This window comes from Calliphora vicina, chromosome 1 (genome assembly GCF_958450345.1).
Source record: "Calliphora vicina chromosome 1, idCalVici1.1, whole genome shotgun sequence".
Taxonomy (NCBI): domain Eukaryota; kingdom Metazoa; phylum Arthropoda; class Insecta; order Diptera; family Calliphoridae; genus Calliphora; species Calliphora vicina.
The window spans coordinates 45,337,460-45,357,470 of NC_088780.1; the positions used below are offsets into that span (position 1 = coordinate 45,337,460).

The 20,011-nt window shown below is 29.0% G+C and overlaps 2 protein-coding genes across 2 annotated transcripts; one reads left to right on the forward strand and one right to left on the reverse strand.

Annotated features, from left to right (window-relative positions):
- The first annotated feature begins 2,011 nt into the window (after positions 1-2,011).
- On the forward strand, positions 2,012-3,801 carry LOC135948978 (uncharacterized). Its single transcript, XM_065498434.1, has 2 exons — positions 2,012-3,230; positions 3,359-3,801. The coding sequence occupies exons 1-2, from the start codon at positions 2,111-2,113 to the stop codon at positions 3,556-3,558; spliced, it is 1,320 nt and encodes a 439-aa protein (XP_065354506.1). The 5' UTR covers positions 2,012-2,110; the 3' UTR covers positions 3,559-3,801.
- A 5,603-nt stretch (positions 3,802-9,404) lies between these two features.
- LOC135948979 (uncharacterized) lies at positions 9,405-15,977 on the reverse strand. The gene is made up of 4 exons (XM_065498435.1): positions 15,688-15,977; positions 10,037-10,648; positions 9,758-9,974; positions 9,405-9,689 (listed from the first exon to the last, which is right to left on the reverse strand). Exons 1-4 carry the CDS (start codon positions 15,919-15,921, stop codon positions 9,496-9,498), a joined length of 1,257 nt encoding a protein of 418 aa, XP_065354507.1. The 5' UTR covers positions 15,922-15,977; the 3' UTR covers positions 9,405-9,495.
- Between the last annotated feature and the right edge of the window lie 4,034 nt (positions 15,978-20,011).

A 20,011-nucleotide genomic window follows, 5' to 3' on the forward strand; every position in this document is an offset into this window, starting at 1 on the left:
TCACCTGAATTAATCGCATCTGATTATATAAAAATATTGCATCCATAACGTGTTACATACTTGGAACATCAGGCTGGTAATTGTTACTGTTACTCAAGATATCGCGGCATGGTAAAATGGCACCACATGACTGTGAGATATTTACTGCATGAAATATTTTCTGGTCGTTTACTTTCTTGTTTCGGTGATCATAATTGGCTCATAGAACGTATGATTTAAGACTATTGAATTTCTTTTTTGGGGTTATCTGAGCTCAAAAGTCTATGTCAAAAAGACCATAACCAGCCGATAATTGAACTAATAAATTCAGCCAAATTTATACAAAATGTTTATTTGAAATTTCAATAAAAAAGAGAGTATGGCCCATCAAAGCCAGGGACATATGGGAGCTATGATCAATTAAGGACCGATGATCTCAAAATATGAAAAAATTAGATCGGTTGATATGGAATATTACTTGTAGCGAATGTATTTCAAGGAGTTATCACGTTGAAATGATTTTCGGAAAGGGGTCTTATAAGAGAGCTATGGTCAATTATTGACCAATCATCCCAAAATATGCAAGAGTGATTTTACATATTTAAGATATTTATGTCAGCGAAATTGATTTTCCGAAATGGGAGCTATCATAAATTATGGAGGAGTGATTTCTATTTATAAGAAATTTACTTGCTTCGAATTTTATTTTGATATTAATATATTTTCGAGGTAGAACACATTCTAACCAAATGCAATAGCATATGTCGTTGGGTCAAAGTTGAAGCCAAATTCCATCGAATTATGTTCGAAGTTGCTGCCTGTAATTTTAATATAAAGTATACACGAACGAACTGATAGACGAACTGGATATTACAAATTAACATAAAAAGTAAAAAATCTGGATTTCTTATGAGATTTTTCTTTAAAATAATAACTTTTAATAAATTTATTTTCCATAGCATTGAAATTATTGATTAGGAAATATTTAAGAAATATATAAATCGAAAACAAGTTTGGAGTACAACGATTTTCAAGATCGTAAAACTGTGCAATTCAAATTACGTTTATGAAGAAAACACGTCAATTCCGAAAATAACTGAATAAACATTATATTATTTGAAAGAGTTGAAGAAACCACTTAAAAAATTTTGAGTTTTAACGTTATGTATAATAATATTTCATCGTCGGATTTTATTTGCCACTAATTATACATATACTGGAAATAGTTGCTATTACATATATATCAGGGTTATTAAGTAAATTTACGAATCTTACATATTCTCAGGTTTTATTAAAGCACTAAATGCTAGATACGTGATTTAAAAATTTAACAAAAAATTTAAATTTCTACTTATACTTACGTACTCAATTAAAAAGATATTGTTGTACTCTTTTTATAATACTAATAACACTAAATTAGTAGCGTGACAAATTGACATTTTATGATTTAACTAGTGCTTCTGTAAACGTCAGTACTGTAATCAGGCAGTCAGTTAATTGTTACAATAAATGAAATTTAAATAGAATAAAGAAATGTCAATATAATCTAGGATTAAAAATAAAATAAACTAATTTAACAAATAGATCGTCAACAAATTTTAAAGGTTACATCGAGTCTACTTGATTACTTGCGTGCAAAGAGCTAACACGTGTAAATGTAATACTTCAGGACAGTGTAATGACATTTGCATGACAACCACATTTTTCGTACATAGTACTGATCTTTCAATATAAGTTGTATCTTCTTATTATTTTAATTCCTGCTGCGCTTTCAATTAGCGCAACTTAATTAAAATCTACTTTTTTTTATCTATTTAAGAATGCACACCAGAGTAAATTTAAGCAAATAAAAAATTTTAAATATTTATTCTTTACACAATAGAAGAAAGCAAATTTTCTAAATAGAAAGCAAAGTGCATAAATCAAAATGAAAACCGCAGAACAAAAAATGACACGTCTTGATTAAGGCGCGAGAATATCAAATATATAAAATAAATGTCGTGAATGTCATTGTCATTATTATCTAGATAGTTGTTAGGAAAAGTTACACATTTAAATCTTAACATTAAACAAAAAGTTTAAACTATTTCCATAAAATATTAGACGACAATAAAAAAAGGATTTAAATAAAATGCCATCTACAGATGTTTTAAAACATGTTGAAGAACAACTGGCCAAGTGTTCCACTGAAGTAAAAAGTGAAGATTTTTGCTTGGAAGATTCACCCGATTGGTTTACCAAAGATTATTTAGAATCATGCTTGAGATCCTATTACAATGACCATAACTTGAAATTGGTGAAAATGCATGCGAAAGCAGCTCTGGGCAAGGGAGAAAATTATGGTGGAGTTTTGACACGTGTCAAAGCCGAATTCAAAACAAATGGCTCCAAGTCACCGAACAAAAAAGGAAGCTACATTATAAAAACTTCCTTTGAGGGCGATGAACTAGCGATCAAAGCCATGGAACCCTATGATATATTTAATCGCGAAATAAACGTATACGAAGAAATTTTACCAAAACTTAAGTTGCTACTCAAGGAAATTGGCGACGATGAGCAAATTTTTGCCGAAACCATGGCTGTGGATAAAGTAAAATCTGCTTTGATTTTTGAAGATCTTAACGATAGAGATTTTGTAATGCCCAATCGTTTAGATGGCCTTGATATGGATACTACTAAAATTATTTTACGAAAATTAGCTAAAATGCATGCCAGCTCAGCGGTGCTAAATGAGCGTGAGAACAAATCTTTGGAAACCTACGATTGTGGCATGTTTAATCGTCATACGGAAAATTATGCACCCTGTTTTGTGGGCTGTCTTGAGGCTTGCACCAGACGTGTGGCTCAATGGCCGGAATTTAAACAAATTAGTGAGAAGCTGACAGAGCTTAATCCCCAATTTATGGAATTGGGTAAACAGGTATTTGATCCCTTGCCCAATCATTTCAATGTGTTTTGTCATGGCGATTTGTGGACCAATAATGTTTTAGTTAAATATGATCCAAAGACGAAAAAACCTGTAGATGTTATAATCATTGACTTTCAATATGCAGTTTGGGGTTCACCGGCTATTGATTTATTTTACTTTATGAATACTTCGTTAAAGGAGGATTTGCATTTGAATAGACAGGATGAATTGATACAATTCTACTATCATCATTTGCATGACACATTGAAAAAGTTAAAATATAAAGGAGACATACCAAGTTTACACAAATTCCATTTGCAGCTGCAAGAGAAGTCATTTTATGGTAAGTTAATTATCTCTACACACCTAGATCTTTTGTCAATTAATTCTAAATTAATATTGACTTTTCGTTGAGTCAACAGTACTTTCCAAAAATATATACACATAAGTAATATACATTTATTTTTACAGCCTTCCACAGCTCCTGTGTGGTCCAGCCCATACAACGGAATGTTGTCAATGATGATGCCGACTTTAATGCTCTCATGCAAACTGATGAACGTGCCATACGCTTCAAAAATACTTGCTTCACAAATCCCTACATACAAAATAACATTCGAAAATTATTGCCGGTTTATGAACGTAGAGGCCTTTTAGATCCCAATCAGTAAAGATAATATCCCTATATATAGAAAACAATATTCATAAAATAATATAATTATACATTTGTGGTTAAGGTAGTCTATAGTTAATCGCTGTTGTAATTTTAAATTTAAAAATATTATCTTTAAATGTTTAAACTCTTTAATTAGTGTAAATACTGGTGTATGATTTAAATATATTTAAGATAAGAATGTTATTATAAACTTTATTAGATGTTTGCATAATGTATTAAAAAGAAATGTGATAAAGAATATTTGCAATTTTTATTTAAAAATCTGTCTCAACACATGTTGAGAAATTTTAAACTTTTGCAAATACGATAAATTTTTGTACCAGAATAAAAGCGTCAAGAGTTGAGTTTTCTGACGTATAGTGTTAAGGCTACCTAAACAGCAGTGTCAACGATTTGTCATCAATGACCAATATTTACTTTAAAATGTTAGTTTATATGTACGCTAGAGATCCTTATCGGGAATATTTTTTAGAAATTTGTTGGAAAATTTTGCAATATGTGGAAAAAACTTCCAGCTGGATTCTTTTATATCACTTTCAATGTAGGAAAGTTAAAATCGAATGTCCACAAACACTACTCCATCTTTCCTCCTTTCCACAACCTATTTCTCTAGTTCCAACACAATACTATACTATAACTATACTAGTGGCCATCCCCTGAGTGATGATCCAAGAAGAAAAAAAAATAAACCAATTCTTATTTGGTGTGATAACTAGAATTTTTCAGCCACAACAGGAAAATTCTTTCATTTAGACTGAATAATTTTCTCTGTGTGACAAACACAGAAAAATGTTTATTTAGAACAGGAGCTATGTGAGCTATGACTAATTATGGACCGATCATAATAAAATTTGGTGACATGAATTCCGTATACATATAACATACATATGGGGCATTTCATGTCAAGTGAACCAACTTTTGAAATCGATGCACCAACGTTCTATTGGATAGTAATTCAGACACAATTTTGCAACAAGATCGGTTGAGAACTCTCTGATTTAAAGGGGGTCAAAATTTGACATTTTGGCCAAGCAGGTGTTTTTTCATATCCATGTAACTTATTACTAGGGGACGGATTAATATGCAAATGCATGTTTTTTCTCGAACGTCCAAATACAATGTAGACCAATTATCTATCCGAATCGCACATTTTGCTGCAAAATGGCATCGATTTGTTTGTGCATATTTTTGCATATTTTATTGATAATGCATATTATATTATATTTTACTTCAAAATACATATTTATATGCATATTATGCCAATTTTTAATAAAAATATAATTTTTTGTCATTAATAGGCAATACATTGTTTCGACAACAATTTTTTTTGTCGAATTTATTATAGAAATAGCAGTAGATAACATTTACTAACTAACTTCTTTCGACATCGAGAAACTGGCATTAAGTTTTTCATTTCTTTAACAGTAATTGAAAATTATCATTTCAAAACATTTTTCTTCAAAAAAGTTTAGTTTTTTTAAGTATCAAAAATTCATTAAATGTATCGAAAAACATTCATATTTGTTTTAATTGCAAATTCGATTTATAAGAGATTTCCTTATCGAAAGATTCACATACAGAGTTACCGCTCCTGACAGTCATTTCTACGAGACTGTCGTAAACTAGTGATTTTGGATAACTTAGAGACACTATAGATTACATAGAGACACTTAAGTGACAATTGTCTTTATGCTAGATTCCATGGGATGTATAAAGTAACCAATTGACTTCTCTCTGCATTTCAAATAGCATGTCAAATGACCCAAAATATATAAATTGGAGTCAGCCAAGTGATCAGATATTATTTCCCTCTATAAGGGATACATTTACTAATTGCTTAATTGCTTGGTTATTACGAGATAAAAATTAAGGTTGGATGCTACTTTACAGCACGATCAAAATAGAGAATCTCTAAAGATTATGGCTTTAAACAAGTATTCATACCAAGATATTACAATTAATATATCGTCCATCGTTTTTTCAGAAGAAAAATTATTTTAAAAATAGTTTTAGAACTTTAATTGTTTAATTCCTGGTATAATTTAAAGAGTTCTAACTGCTGGCAACAGTGCTGTGTATTTTTTGCACATTTCGAATTCCATACTTAATTATTTTATGTTTCTGCACAAAAATATAAGTGCATATTTTTTAAATTTTTAGGTCATATTTTGATTTGTTTGAAGCATATTTAAGGCGCATATTTTCCAATAATAAATGCATGAAAATCCGCCCCCTACTTATTACCTATTGTTCTTAGCAAAATGTGTCCCACATAGTTTAGATAGCTCTTTCTTCAATCTTTCGAAAAAAAAATACAAAATTTTTAATATTTTTTTTCCGAAATCAAAAACTTTTTTGACTTTTTTTTAAAATGGGCCCTTTTTTCTTAAACAAAGCTTAGATATTTTCCCTGAAGACCTACTTGGTCGCTTTGTGAGATGCGAGTGGGATATCTATCAAAATAAATATTTTGTAACTCAAAACATACAATTTTAGACTTTTTTTACAAAATCAAAAAATCGGCCCTTTTTTTAAAAAAAATTTTTTGCTCAAAAGAAAGCTAAGGTCCATTCCTTTATGATATTTTTGGTCCCTTAGTGGGATGCGAGTGGGATATCTATCAAAATAAATATTTTGTTACTTAAGAAATACAATTTTTAATTTTTTTTTGGCAAAATCTAACTTTTTTTTTCAAAATGGGACCTTTTTTTAAAATTTTTTTATGCTCTAAAGAAAGCTTAGGTCCATTCCTTTAAGATATCTTGGGTTGCTTAGTGGGATGCGAGTGGGACATGTATCAAAATAAATATTTTGTAACTCAAGACATACAATTTTTTAATTTTTTTTTTTTAACTCAAGATATACATTTTTTGATTTTTTTTTGGCAAAATCAAAAACCTTTTTTCACTTTTTTTTTTAAAATGGGCCATCTTATTTATTTTTTTTTTCTATAAATAAAGCTTAGGTCTATTCCTTTAAGATGGTTTTGGACGCTTAAATAAATGTTTTGTAACTCAAGACATAAAATTTTTATGTTAAAACATTTATTTTTGATAGATACCCCACTCGCATCCCACTATGCGATCAAATAGGTCTCAAAGGAAAGCTTTCTTTTGAGCAAAACAAATTTAAAAAAACAGCCCATTTTGGAAAAAAAACGTAAAAAATTTTATGTCTTGAGTTACAAAATATTTATTTAGATAGATATCCCACTCGCATCCCTCTAAGCGACCTAAAATATCTTAAAGGAAAGGATATAAGCTTTCTTTTCAGCAAAAAAATTAAAAAATTATGTCTTGATATACAAAATATGATTTACAAATATTTTGATAGATATCCCACTCGCATCCCACTAAGCGACCAAAAGAGTATTCAAGGAAAATATCTCAGCTTTTGTTTGAGCTAAAAAAAAAAACTAAAAAGGGTCCATTTGAAAAAAGTCAACAAAGTTTTTGATTTTACAAAAAAAAGTCAAGAATTGTATGTTTTGAGTTACAAAATATTTATTTTGATAGATATCCCACTCGCATCCCACTAAGCGATCAAATAGGTCTTCAGGGAAAATATTTTATGGCCCATTTAAAAAAAGTCAAAAAAGTTTTTTATTTCGGAAAAAAATATTAAATTTTTTTTATTTTTTTTCGAAAGATTGAATAAAGAGCTATCTAAACTATTTGGGACACATCTTGCTAAGAACAATAGGTTATAAGTAACATGGATGAAAAAAACACCTGCTTGGCCAAAATGTAAAATTTTGACCCCCTCTAACTCAGAGAGTTCTCCACCGATTTTGTTGAAAAATTGTGTCTGAATTACAATAGAACTAACCAAGACATCGATTTCAAAATCGATGACATGAAATCCACAATATATACAACTCATTTGGAGCAAAATTTGTATAGATACCTATATGAAATTAATATTTATGACCGATAAAGTCCAATTTCGGGAGGAAATTTGTATGGGGGCTAGGTGAAATAATTGACCGATGTCAGCCTATTCAAAGACTGCGTCCTTGGGCCGAACAAATTATATATACCAAATTTTATCGAAATTACAAGTAGGCGGAGGGACATCGTTTTATCGACTCAAAAAGTGATTCTGAGTCGATCGGTATACTGGGTATTAGATTCGTATTTTTGGACGTTACAAATGTTACTCCCCACTATGATGGTATAGGGTATACAAAGTAAGTCAGTCAAATCTGACCATATGATACCCCACACCGAGTATTTGATTATAAATAGTTTTCTTTTGGGATCTATGACTTTTTATCGATTTTAGGGAGATCTTCTGAAATAATCTTTTAAAAAAAGAATGTAATTTAAATTACATTCTTTTTTTTCAATTTTAAACTATTTTTTTTTAGTTTTAATTAAACTTGACTTGAAACTATCTCACTGATTGTAGATGTTGGAAAAATCGAAAGTAAGGCATGATAAAAAGTATGCAATTTCTCAGTACTTTTTTAGTTTTTTCTAAGCTAGTTTTCTAATACTAGTTTCGTTAACACAGAAAAAAATTACGACAAATCAATTATCATATTAAATACCAAATTCGTCAATACAATTATTTTTTTAATTGAAAAGGCACCAACAACCGATATTGTATATATAAAAAATAAATTTGTTACTTAAAATTGTTAAAACTTAACAATGTTTTTTAATAACAAATTTGTTTTATTGAACAAATAATTGATTAACAATCAACTTTTAAAATTTAATAATGAGTTCGTAATACTAAAAAATTATGTTGTTATTAGTTAGTTTTTATCATTATATGTATTTATCATAATAATAAATAAATTTGTTAGTAATTAGTTGACCTTCCTACAAAAAAAAAAACAATATAAGGATACTTCGCAGTTTCTACAAACGCTAGTCCGTCCAATTTTTATTGATGGAGTTTTTGTAAATTTGGTAACCAGATTACTTGAGATATATACAACAAGTTCAGAGAAAGGGTTCGGTTTGAGTAACTGAATATATTCCGAAATAAATGCCATGGTTATTCATCAGATATTGCTACAGGATTTCTGCAGAGTTCTTAATATTGAGTATGTTGGAAATAATCTTGCAAAAACAGGCAGCATAAACCAGCACGAGCACGCTACGGATGTTATTCCATGAATATCAAAGAATTGCTTGTAAAGGAACTTTAAATCTGTCTTCAAAACCCTGTGGAAAGAATATTTCTTTAATAGTTTCTTTGACCAATTTGTTCGCTTAATAAGTACAACAGCTTAATTAATATACATACCTTGTTCTTTGGTCCTACACAATACGCCAATATTTGCTAGGTTAGGTTAGGTTATACATTTTTAAATTTTCAACAAATAAATTGTTGATAAAGAACTATAATAAATTGTTAATATTACAATTTATAAATAAATTAATTAAACAAATTGTTACGTAGTTGAACCAAGAGTTTAAAATTTTGTTAATAGCTTTTGAACTCTTGTAATTTTTTTCTGTGTAAGTTCTGATTAAAGATTCGTTTCAGTAATGTCTTTAGTTTCGTCTGTTACCATGTCGTCCTTCAACTTAATATCACAAAGTTCATCATAGAATATTCTAGAAAAAATGTCATTTCCAAATTCCATAGTTTCAGTTTTCGTACTATACTTCCGAAAACTATTGCTAGAAGGGAATGTTCAAGAGTTAAGAAATTAAATTTTAAAAAATAATTCTGTTAATCGGTTAATCGACACAAATTAATCGGTTTATTCGTTGTTTGAAAATCGTCAATTTTAAATTATTCGAACAGTTAACCGACAAAAATTAATCGGTTAACCGATTAACGGTTAATCGATTAAATACCCTAATAAATACAAAATTTACATTATTTTAACATTTACAAAAATACTTTTTTTTTATTATGTCAACAAACATTTTTATAACAATTTCTTAAAATCTATTTTATATTTGTCATTTTATACATCTAAGAATCCGCTTAATTCAAATTCTTTCACAGTACGTTGAAGAAATGCTCTATACTTAGGGTTCTCAACATTTTTGCGACGCATATCATCACCCTCTTCAGTGCGTGAGGTAAGATTTTCTAGACTTTCGAAACCGTCTTTTTCCATAAATATTATAGGAGTTAAACAAGTAGCAGCAATAACACCTAAAATTAAACGAATGAAGGAATAACATTTGAATTTAATTCTTTAATAATACTACAGCCTTAATTACCTTGCAAACTGTTATTAATGATATCAATGGTAAGAGCCTTAAGCGAAGGTATTTCACCTTCGTAATTTAATTTTTCTAAAGTTTCTTTTAAAATGCGATGATATTCACGTACGATGTATTTTAGATGGACCTTGCGCACATTTTCATTTAGGGAACCATACAGGAAGTAATTCAAGTCCATAGCTGGAGAGCCATAATAGGATAATTGGAAATCTAACTGTTAATGGAAAAATGTGTCTTTAATATATGATTTATATTTTTAAAGTTATCATTTCTTACCAAAACTACATTATCAGGTTCTTTAGTTTCATTATTTACATGGAACATCAAATTATCAATCCACAAATCGGCCACATTAAATACACGGAAACCATTTTCATGTGATTCATACATATCAACTGCACTCTGTAATACATTTTCGGCCAGTTTAAACATTTTCTCCGTAATTTCTTCATAACCCTTCCAATGTGAAAGTTCTTCAGCTACACAGCGTATATTGACGGGGAAGAATCCCAAGAAATCTTTACGATCTGGATTACGTGATATGGGTGCCTCTTCAAAGAATTCCATGATTTTTGAATTGTCAGCTGCTATGACAGCAGAACATGCGTGCAACTTGGCTAGCTTTTCAATGGTGGGTAACACATAGTCCAAATTAAGTAAACGTCCTTTTTCGAAATTTTCAAAACCATTCAGGTTCATGTCTTCAAGTACCAGAAAGGGTTGAGGTGTTTCTGTGGTGTAGTAACAAGCGGGAGCAATTTTTGTTGTGTCACCTATGGAGGCAAGCAGCTCTTCGACACGGGGTAATACTTCTTTGTAAGCCATAATTTCACGTTTAAACAGTTTGCTTTTGTGGGCTACTACTCCAGTGAAGCCTTTAGGGTGCTCCTGTAAGTGATATGAAATTTGGAATAAATATTATTACTACTATGTACTTCTTATTTGTATAAATTTTTGTAAAAATGAGAAATCACTTTTGCGATTGTCAATGCTCTAAAAATCAAATGCTGAAAATTTTAGCAAAATCGGATAACGTTTAAAACAACGGGTCTCAAATGGAGTGCTTGGACCTTTAGGGGCCCGTATAAACATTCTAGGGGGCCGCGAAAAATTCAAAAAACCCTTAAGCTTAAACACTATATTCTAATTTATTTTCCAAAGTTTTCCCGCTTGTTGGCGGTGAAACTATTAATATAATTGTCATCGACATATTTATGTGAAACTTTACCATTTCTAGTTAAAATTGAGAAAATCCAAATTAATATTGGAAAAATACAAATTGAAGATGCGAAATCAAATTTCAAACTGAGAAAATATAAATTGTAATTGATAAAAGCAAGTTAATATTGACAAAAAGCTAATTGAAATTAAGAAATTCAAATTAATATTGAGGAAATACAAATTAAAATTCAGAATATCAAATTAATATTAAAAAAAACAAATTCTATTCAGACAATAAAAATAGAAGTTAAGAAAACTCAACTTGATGTAGAAAAAAACCTAAGTTAATAGTGAGAAATAATAATTTTGTATAAAATTCATTATGTATTTTATAAAAAAAAATTATTTATATACATAAGGGGCTTATAGTAAAGCCTTTAGGGTGCTCCTGTAAGTGATATGAAATTTGGAATAAATATTATTACTACTATGTACTTCTTATTTGTATAAATTTTTGTAAAAATGAGAAATCACTTTTGCGATTGTCAATGCTCTAAAAATCAAATGCTGAAAATTTTAGCAAAATCGGATAACGTTTAAAACAACGGGTCTCAAATGGAGTGCTTGGACCTTTAGGGGCCCGTATAAACATTCTAGGGGGCCGCGAAAAATTCAAAAAACCCTTAAGCTTAAACACTATATTCTAATTTATTTTCCAAAGTTTTCCCGCTTGTTGGCGGTGAAACTATTAATATAATTGTCATCGACATATTTATGTGAAACTTTACCATTTCTAGTTAAAATTGAGAAAATCCAAATTAATATTGGAAAAATACAAATTGAAGATGCGAAATCAAATTTCAAACTGAGAAAATATAAATTGTAATTGATAAAAGCAAGTTAATATTGACAAAAAGCTAATTGAAATTAAGAAATTCAAATTAATATTGAGGAAATACAAATTAAAATTCAGAATATCAAATTAATATTAAAAAAAACAAATTCTATTCAGACAATAAAAATAGAAGTTAAGAAAACTCAACTTGATGTAGAAAAAAACCTAAGTTAATAGTGAGAAATAATAATTTTGTATAAAATTCATTATGTATTTTATAAAAAAAAATTATTTATATACATAAGGGGCTTATAGTAAAATTTCATGGACAATATTTTTGTGGAACATTTTAACCCCTTAAATCCCTGTTTTAATGGAGTTTGTTGCTCTTTTTTTAAAGAAGGACAAAAAAGACCCATGCCTTGAGGATTTAGAGGGTTAACATATTCTACAAAAGTATTCTCCGTAACATTTTACATTGTACAGTGTAATATTAAATTGGATATCCCATTTTCAATTTACTAATATTTTTTCAATATTAATTTTCAATTAACTTTTCCTCAATATTAATTTGCTTTTCTGCATTTCAATATGTTATTTCTCAACACAAATTTTAGTTTTTTCAATTTGTACTTTATCAGTATTAGTTTGATTTCAATATCAATTTGATGTTTAAAATAATAAAGTAACAATTAAATAAATGAACAACAATTCAATGAAAAGGGTCATGACGGTAGTGAAGCTTGTGAGAATCCTAGGTTTAAAGGTTGCACATTTTATTTAAAGTTTCGTGTTTGGGTCAAAGTAGCATTATTTTACAAAAAATATAAAAATAAATGTTTAAAAAAAATCTAATTAAAAATAGTTTTTGTATTTCACACTGTGCTAGTGGAAAAAACTGTCAAACGGGGCACCTGGAGGGTAAAACTAATTCGGGTATGCTGAATTCAGTGGTTCTAACCGTTTTTTTTAGGTTAGCTCGTATTTTCGAGATATACCGTTATTTAGAAAATGGAGGTGGTGCACAACATATATTCTCGTAACTCAAAAACAGTTCAGTTTATTGAATAAAATGATAAAACCAAAATTCCGCAATAAAATTGCATTTAAGAAAGGTTTAACATGTTTTTAATCTTCGCAGTCGTTTTAGAAATCTAATTTTTTTGGCAAACAAAAATTTATTTTTTAGCTAAATTTCGTAATTTTTGTTTTTGAAAACGGCATGAAAAATTGGAAAATGAAGCTACGCAGTTAATTTTTTCTAAACTTATAGAAAACAAAGTTCCAAACAAAACAGGCTCTAAGTGATTAAAATCTTTCCACAACTTTTGATTTTATAATCAAAAGATAAAGCAAATATCCCCTAATAACATTTTAAAATGTTTTCCCAAATTTTTGCAAAAAGTTTTCTATACATTTTTTAATTCTTAAAAATTGTATACATTTTTGAAAAGAAGACACAATTTCCTATTTGTTGATATATAATATTTTATCATATCTTTTCCACTAGTCAAATGTATGGATTCAAAATCAACAACAAACAGAAAATTTACAGAATCTTGCCGTTTTTTCTCAGAATTTCATCGCAGATACCTCTTTCGAAAGGTTTTGAAATTATTTATTTTTCTGTATCATAAAATTGTGTCAAAAAATTTTTCTTATAAATTTTAGAAAAAACATAGCTCTTATTTGCATTTTTTTCGATGTTGGTACATTCAGAAAAAATTTACACCTAACACTCCTGGATAATGTTGCGGAACGTTGTCAATCCAATTTATTTTGCTATAAGGGTAAAATAAAACAAGTAAGAAAGTATGGTCGGTCAAGCCCGACCATATAATACCCTACACTAAGTAAAAGAGCAAAAACATTTTTCTTTTAAAATTTCAATAACTTATATTTTTGAGTGATTTTTGGAAGTGGGCCTTATATGGGAACTATGACCAATTATGGACCGCTCACCATGAAATTAGGTCGTGTGATTTGTGTCTATATAAAAGTTAACTATGTTGAATTTTGTGTGTATACCAACATTTTTAAGCGATTTATGCACGTTAAAGTGATTTTCGGAAGCGGGTCTATATGGGAGCTATGACTAATTATGGACCGATCGTAACAAAATTTGGTGACATGAATTTTGTAGATATAAAACTTATTTGGAGCGCAATTTGTGGAGATACATTTATAATTTAATCATTTATGACCGATAAAGTCCAATTTCGGAAGGACGTTTGTATGGGGTCTAGGTGAAATAATGGACCGATTTCAGCCAGTTTCAATAGGCTTGGTCCTTGGGCCGAAAAAATAATATGTACGAAATTTGAACGAAATATCTTCAAAATTGCGACCTGTACTCTGCGCACAAGGTTTACATGGACAGCCAGCCAGCCAACCAGACGGACGGACGGACATCGTTTAATCGACTCAGAAAGTGATTCTAAGTCGATCGGTATACTTTAAGGTGGGTGTTAGACTAATATTTTTGGGCGTTACAAACATCTGCACAAACGCATTATACCCTCCCCACTATGGTGGTGTAGGGTATAAATAGCACTATCTTTTCAAAAAAATTCAGAAATAAACAATTCGTAGAACAAACATTGTTTCCGGTACCACAGAAAAGTTCTTTTTCGCAAAAAGTCGATTTTGAGATATTCAAATTTAAAGGAGCTAAAGCATAATATATTTGGTACCTTATTCTTTGTTCTGAAGATATATTAATAAAAACTAATAGATTTGGTATCTTCTTGGTACATGTTATCAACAACATTATGTTTGTGAATACATTTTTTTATTTTAATAAAAACCCTATGCTGATATGAGCTTCCCGTAGTAAAAATGTTCGTTTGAATACCAGTTGAATTGGGGAACAATAAGGAAACAGTAATTTAATAAAATCTTCAGTTTTCTACTAGAGAGATGAAATCGAATATAACAACATTTGTCCCTAGTCCCCAAACAAGATCCCCCTCAGAAAATTACCTCATAAGGAAAAAAGAAGTACTTAGGTACTTAAATTTATGATTTTATATGTTTGTTTCTTAAATAGCAAATAATTTTTGTAACAAATTACGATTTTGTGGACACAAATACAGCATTTGATACTTTTGTTCTTAAATCGTTGACGTGAAGTATTGTTAGTTATGTGTAAATAAAATAAAAACACAAATTTTGTTACTTTAACGATATAAAATGTAAATTAATCAGCGTTTCGGATTGAAATAAAATGAAAACTCGAGCACCGCTGGGTGGAGAAAACTTTTCGTATTTTGTTTGTATTCCATTTTCTTTCAACTTTCTTAACTGATACAAGTTAAGTATTTTCAAAATTTAAGTAAATATTTAATAGTGAAGTTTCAGCTACATTTCCAAGTACTTGATTTTTTTAATACTAATCATATTTATATTTATATTTTTTTATAATTTTTGTTTGTGTTATTTATGTACAAACATCTTGTTTGTTTAAAAAAAAATTGTGCTTTTAATAACAGTGTGCTAATTTTTAAAAGCAACGACCGATATAGTAAGTAGTACTAAATCTAAATTCAAAATCAAGCTCTTATCAACATATTTTTGAGATAAGAGCATTTGGTATTAATGCTTTTAATTAAAACATAATTTTTTAACACAACATAATCCCCAAACTTTTTTTTGAAAAAAAAAAAAAATGCATTGACACAAATTTTATTTTAGAACATTAAACCCCCCAAATAAAGCTTTTCGAATCAACAGGCACCTTGTAAGAAAGAAATTTGTTCACTTATTCATAAATCTCAAATAATTTTAAGCTCTTTGTATTTAAACAATAACAACAAGTGTATTCTTTCATAAGGCATGTGATTTATATAGCAACAACAACACCAAGAAAAAATATTGATTAATAACAAATGCGGTTGGACACTTTTAAAGAAGAAAATACTACTAACTATACCTTTATAATGACAGAAAATTTGCCGGTAACATCATTGCGTTTTAAATTGAAAACAGCACGATGCATTTCACTGGCAAAACCACTGCCCACTTCTTCACCTACAGCATTGATACTTTTCACAACAATTTCATGCACTTCCAAAGTGTCATCTTTAAAATATTCCTTAAGAACATCTTGCAGAAACTCTGCTGTAATCCATTCTGGAGCAGTGTAATTTTTAGCACCGGTACCCATTTTACGTTTTTGTTTAAATTTCTTTAATTCACCGCGGTCACCTGATTACAATTAACTTCGAGTATATTTTAGACGTCTGCTAAAACGTCTGAACAACTTAAAATTTTGATAAATAATAAATAGAGTGCTGTTAATACTAAGGGGAGGCAATTTCGGGTGTATTTAAATGTAAAGTTTATTTGAAAAGTTTTTCTCACTGCTCAGTAAGCGCAAAACTCACGTGCTTTCGAATGAAATAAAGAAAAAAAGAATCAACAGAGAGAGCTTTTTTTGCTTAAACAACTGTGGAGGTGATAACAGGCAGAGTTGCCAGCACAATAGTATTTGAATTATTCGCCGGATGTAAGCTAATTTTAAAGTGCTGCATTTATTTTTTAATATTATTCCTATATTTTTAAGATAGGCTGGGTACGATAGTTTATTAACCCACATATATGTCACAATTTTCAGAAGGATTGGATTTTATTTTCCATCTACACGTATTTATTTGGAAGCACTTAAAAAAATTACCGTTTAAGATATCGTAATAGTTTTTGAAATTTAAAAATATTTGTTATACTTTTAATGAATACAATAAATTTTAGTATAATTTTTTTTATGCTAGAAACATTTCTACAAAAGCTGATCAACTGTCCACGTTTTTGAGCGAAAGGGTAACAGTTAAATGACAGATCTATTCCTATAAATTTATTTATTTATATTATTAAAAACGGACTTTACAATGCTTTGTAAATAGCTCGCATCTAATTGTATGACATAATTAGTCATAACTCACATAAATACATAGTATATGGCCTACTTCCGAAAATAATTCAAACAAGCATAAATCTCTTAAAAATTCAAGTCACATAATTTCATAATGATCAGTCCATAATTAGTCATAGCCCCATATAATGATCTCTTCCGAAGATAACTTTAATGAGCATAAATATCTGAAAAATATTGTATCCAAATAAAATTTAATACAAATTCAACACGTTCGGAACATAATAAGGCCCACTTCCGAAAAACATTTTAACATAAATTAAACAAGTAAGAAAGTATAGTCGGTCAAGCCCGACCATATGATACCCTACACCAATATAATTATGGACCAATCGCAATAAAATTAGGTGGCATGACTTCTGCATACATGAAACCTAATTGTGTTGAATTTTATTTGAATACCAACATTTTTAATAAATCTAAACTATGGGAACTATGACTAATTATGGACCGATCGTAAAAAAATTTAGTGACATGACTTTTGTATATATACAAATTATTTGTGCTGAGTTTTATTAGGATACCAATATTTTTAAGAAATGTATGCTAGTTAAAGTGATTTTCGGAAGTGGGCCTATATAGTAGCTATGACTAATTGTGGACCGATCATCACAAAATTTTGTGAGGCGAGTTTGACTTATATAAAACTCATTTTTGCAGAATTTGGTTTGGATATCTATATAACTAACGTATTTATGAGAGCTTAACTATTTTCAGATATGGTAATCGTATGGGGGCTAGGAGCAATAATGGACCGATTCTAACCAAATTCAATAGGCTTCGTCCTTGAGGCATTAAAGAAGCTTGTACCAAATATTATCGAATTATCTTTTTTGCGACCTGTAGTTTGATTACAAGGTTTACATGGACGGACGGACATCGCTAAATCGACTCAGAAAGGGTTTTGGGACAATATTTTGGTATGTTAAAAACATCAGCAGTATCCCAATATACCCTCCCTACTATGGTGGTGCCGGGTATAAAAATTGTTATCTAAACAAATATCAATACAAATTAGTTTCATATACACAGAAGTCATGCAACATTATTTGTTGACAATCGGTCTATTTATATAAGCCCAACTTTGCTAATTTCTTACTTGTTATAAATTACTGATGCATTTATACTTTTATAGACATTTTTTTTCAAAAATTGAGCAAGTTGTTGGTTTTATCTAGGTTTCGGGAAATGTTTGTCAGGAATTTTCGGGAATTTCTTTCTTAAAGTTTCAATCGTTAGGTTCATTGCGATTGCCAATTTTGTAAGTTTTTATAAAAAGTTTCGATTTATTTGTAATTTTTTTGTAATTTTTCAAATTCAACAATAGTTATTTTAATTTTTTTAGATGAAAACCTATTTCTTTTTTCACAGTGCTTTAAAGACAATTTTAAATAGACAAAAATGAGACATAACTTGTTAAAATCCGTTTTTTATTTGCATAAGTTATTAAACTTTTTCGAATACAGTTCGAAAAAATTTACCTTTTAAATTCAAAATTTTACAAATATTTTTTTGTTTTTTTTTTATTCATATGCGCTGGAGAAGAAAATACAAAAAATGGTGTTAATGATAAACTTTTACAATTTGCATCCGATTTAAATAATTAAAACCATGTTTTGTTAAGAACTAAATTCTGTTTATACATTGGTATACATTTTTATAAGCCCTCATATCAAAATAAGGAATGAAAATCGACTTAAATCAAAAAAGTTGATAAGTATTGTTTTTCTTTTAGATATTCTTAATAAAAACAATACTTATAACTTAAAAATGTATAAAAAGTGCACGTAAATTTAAAGCGTAATCAGTTTTCTTTCCAAGCCCGTCGGACAAAAACTGACTGAGTTACAGGTCGATAAGTTAACGAACATCACTGGAAATAGTTTTTTAGAATAACTTATGAATTTGAGGGTGTTATTAAACAATAGAATATATTGATTTTATACCGGTTAAAATACGAGTGTAACAATACCACTATTAAATTTGAAGCCCTTAAAAAGGCTGAACCAATATTGTACAACCAAATATAGTTATTTTACACTTCATTTGTTTCAAATGCTGGTAAAATTATAAGGCAATTTATTTTAAAAAAAATTATTACTGGTTTTAGGATTGATTTAGTATTAAAAAATTCCCGGGAATGAAAATGTTTTTTAAGTTTCTCCCGGGAAAGGATCTTTGGTGTATGGGACAGTTTTGAACTCGGACAAAATATAAATCAAAATTACAAAATCGTAAATTAGTAACTCTATGATACTATTTAAAATTAAAAATTACAAAATATGATACAAAAAGTTTTTTAAGAAATACTTTTAACCCTCTAACCAGTAAGGCTGCCTTTAGGCGGGTATGTTAAATGTATGTAATGCTGCTTTATTTGGTTATTTTTCCCGTTATAACGGTAAATATGTGTAGAGAGACAAACAATTTACTTATTGTGATAAACAAGAACGTGCACTTGTCTTTTGTTTGTTTTTATTCCAACGTATTTCTTTTTTTTCAAACACTAACCTGGTTTATTATTTTACCTCGAAATAAAATTGGTCGGTTAGAGGGTTAATAAATTTATGACAAATGTTGATTAAAACGTATTAAATAATTATTAACTATATAAATTGTTAAATTTCATACGTTCTAATAGGAATTTCAATAGTAAATTGCTGAATTAGTTACAATTTTTTGTACATTTTAAATAAAATATCTTCTGCGTAAACTAGTCTTTCTAACAATTGTTATATTATTTCAGTTGTTATACCATCATATTTAGGTGGAGGGTATTTAAGATTCTGCACGGCCGAATATAGTACTCTTACTTGTTATAAATTCAGCTGTGATGCAATATAATTTGAATCTCATTAAAAATCTAGATTTTTTTTATCCAAGAACATGAAATATGTTATAATTATTGGTATTACCACTATAAAATTCCCACAATGAATTTATCATTATCCAAACAACTCAATTCTTAATATTTTATTTCAACAAAATATGCGAAATATTTTAAAATATCGCCAATCTCCTTAAGATATATTCTGTCCACTAAAGCGTTTTAAAATCCTCAAACTGCGTTAGTGTTAAATATACATACCGTGTGATCCATATGAAACTTTGTGTATGTAAAATACATGTGTATTACTCGTGACATTTTTGGCAATTAGAGCATGTTCTATTTTCGTGTGTATAATAGTGTTGTATTTTGAAATACAACACTGTGTGAGTGCAAAATAAAAAAAAAACAAAAAAAAGAGTAAAGAAAAATTATAACAAAATAAGTTTCATTGCATTGAATATATTTATTGTTATTTAAAAATGTTTTAAATAAATA

Coding starts and splice junctions, on each gene's coding strand:
- LOC135948978 (XM_065498434.1), top strand. CDS start 2,111: ATGCCATCTACAGATGTTTTAAAACATGTTGAAGAACAACTGGCCAAG. Junction 3,231..3,358: donor GCAAGAGAAGTCATTTTATG/GTAAGTTAATTA, acceptor TTATTTTTACAG/CCTTCCACAGCTCCTGTGTG.
- LOC135948979 (XM_065498435.1), bottom strand. CDS start 15,921: ATGGGTACCGGTGCTAAAAATTACACTGCTCCAGAATGGATTACAGCA. Junction 10,649..15,687: donor AATTTTCTGTCATTATAAAG/GTATAGTTAGTA, acceptor TATCACTTACAG/GAGCACCCTAAAGGCTTCAC. Junction 9,690..9,757: donor CATTAATAACAGTTTGCAAG/GTAATTAAGGCT, acceptor GTTTAATTTTAG/GTGTTATTGCTGCTACTTGT.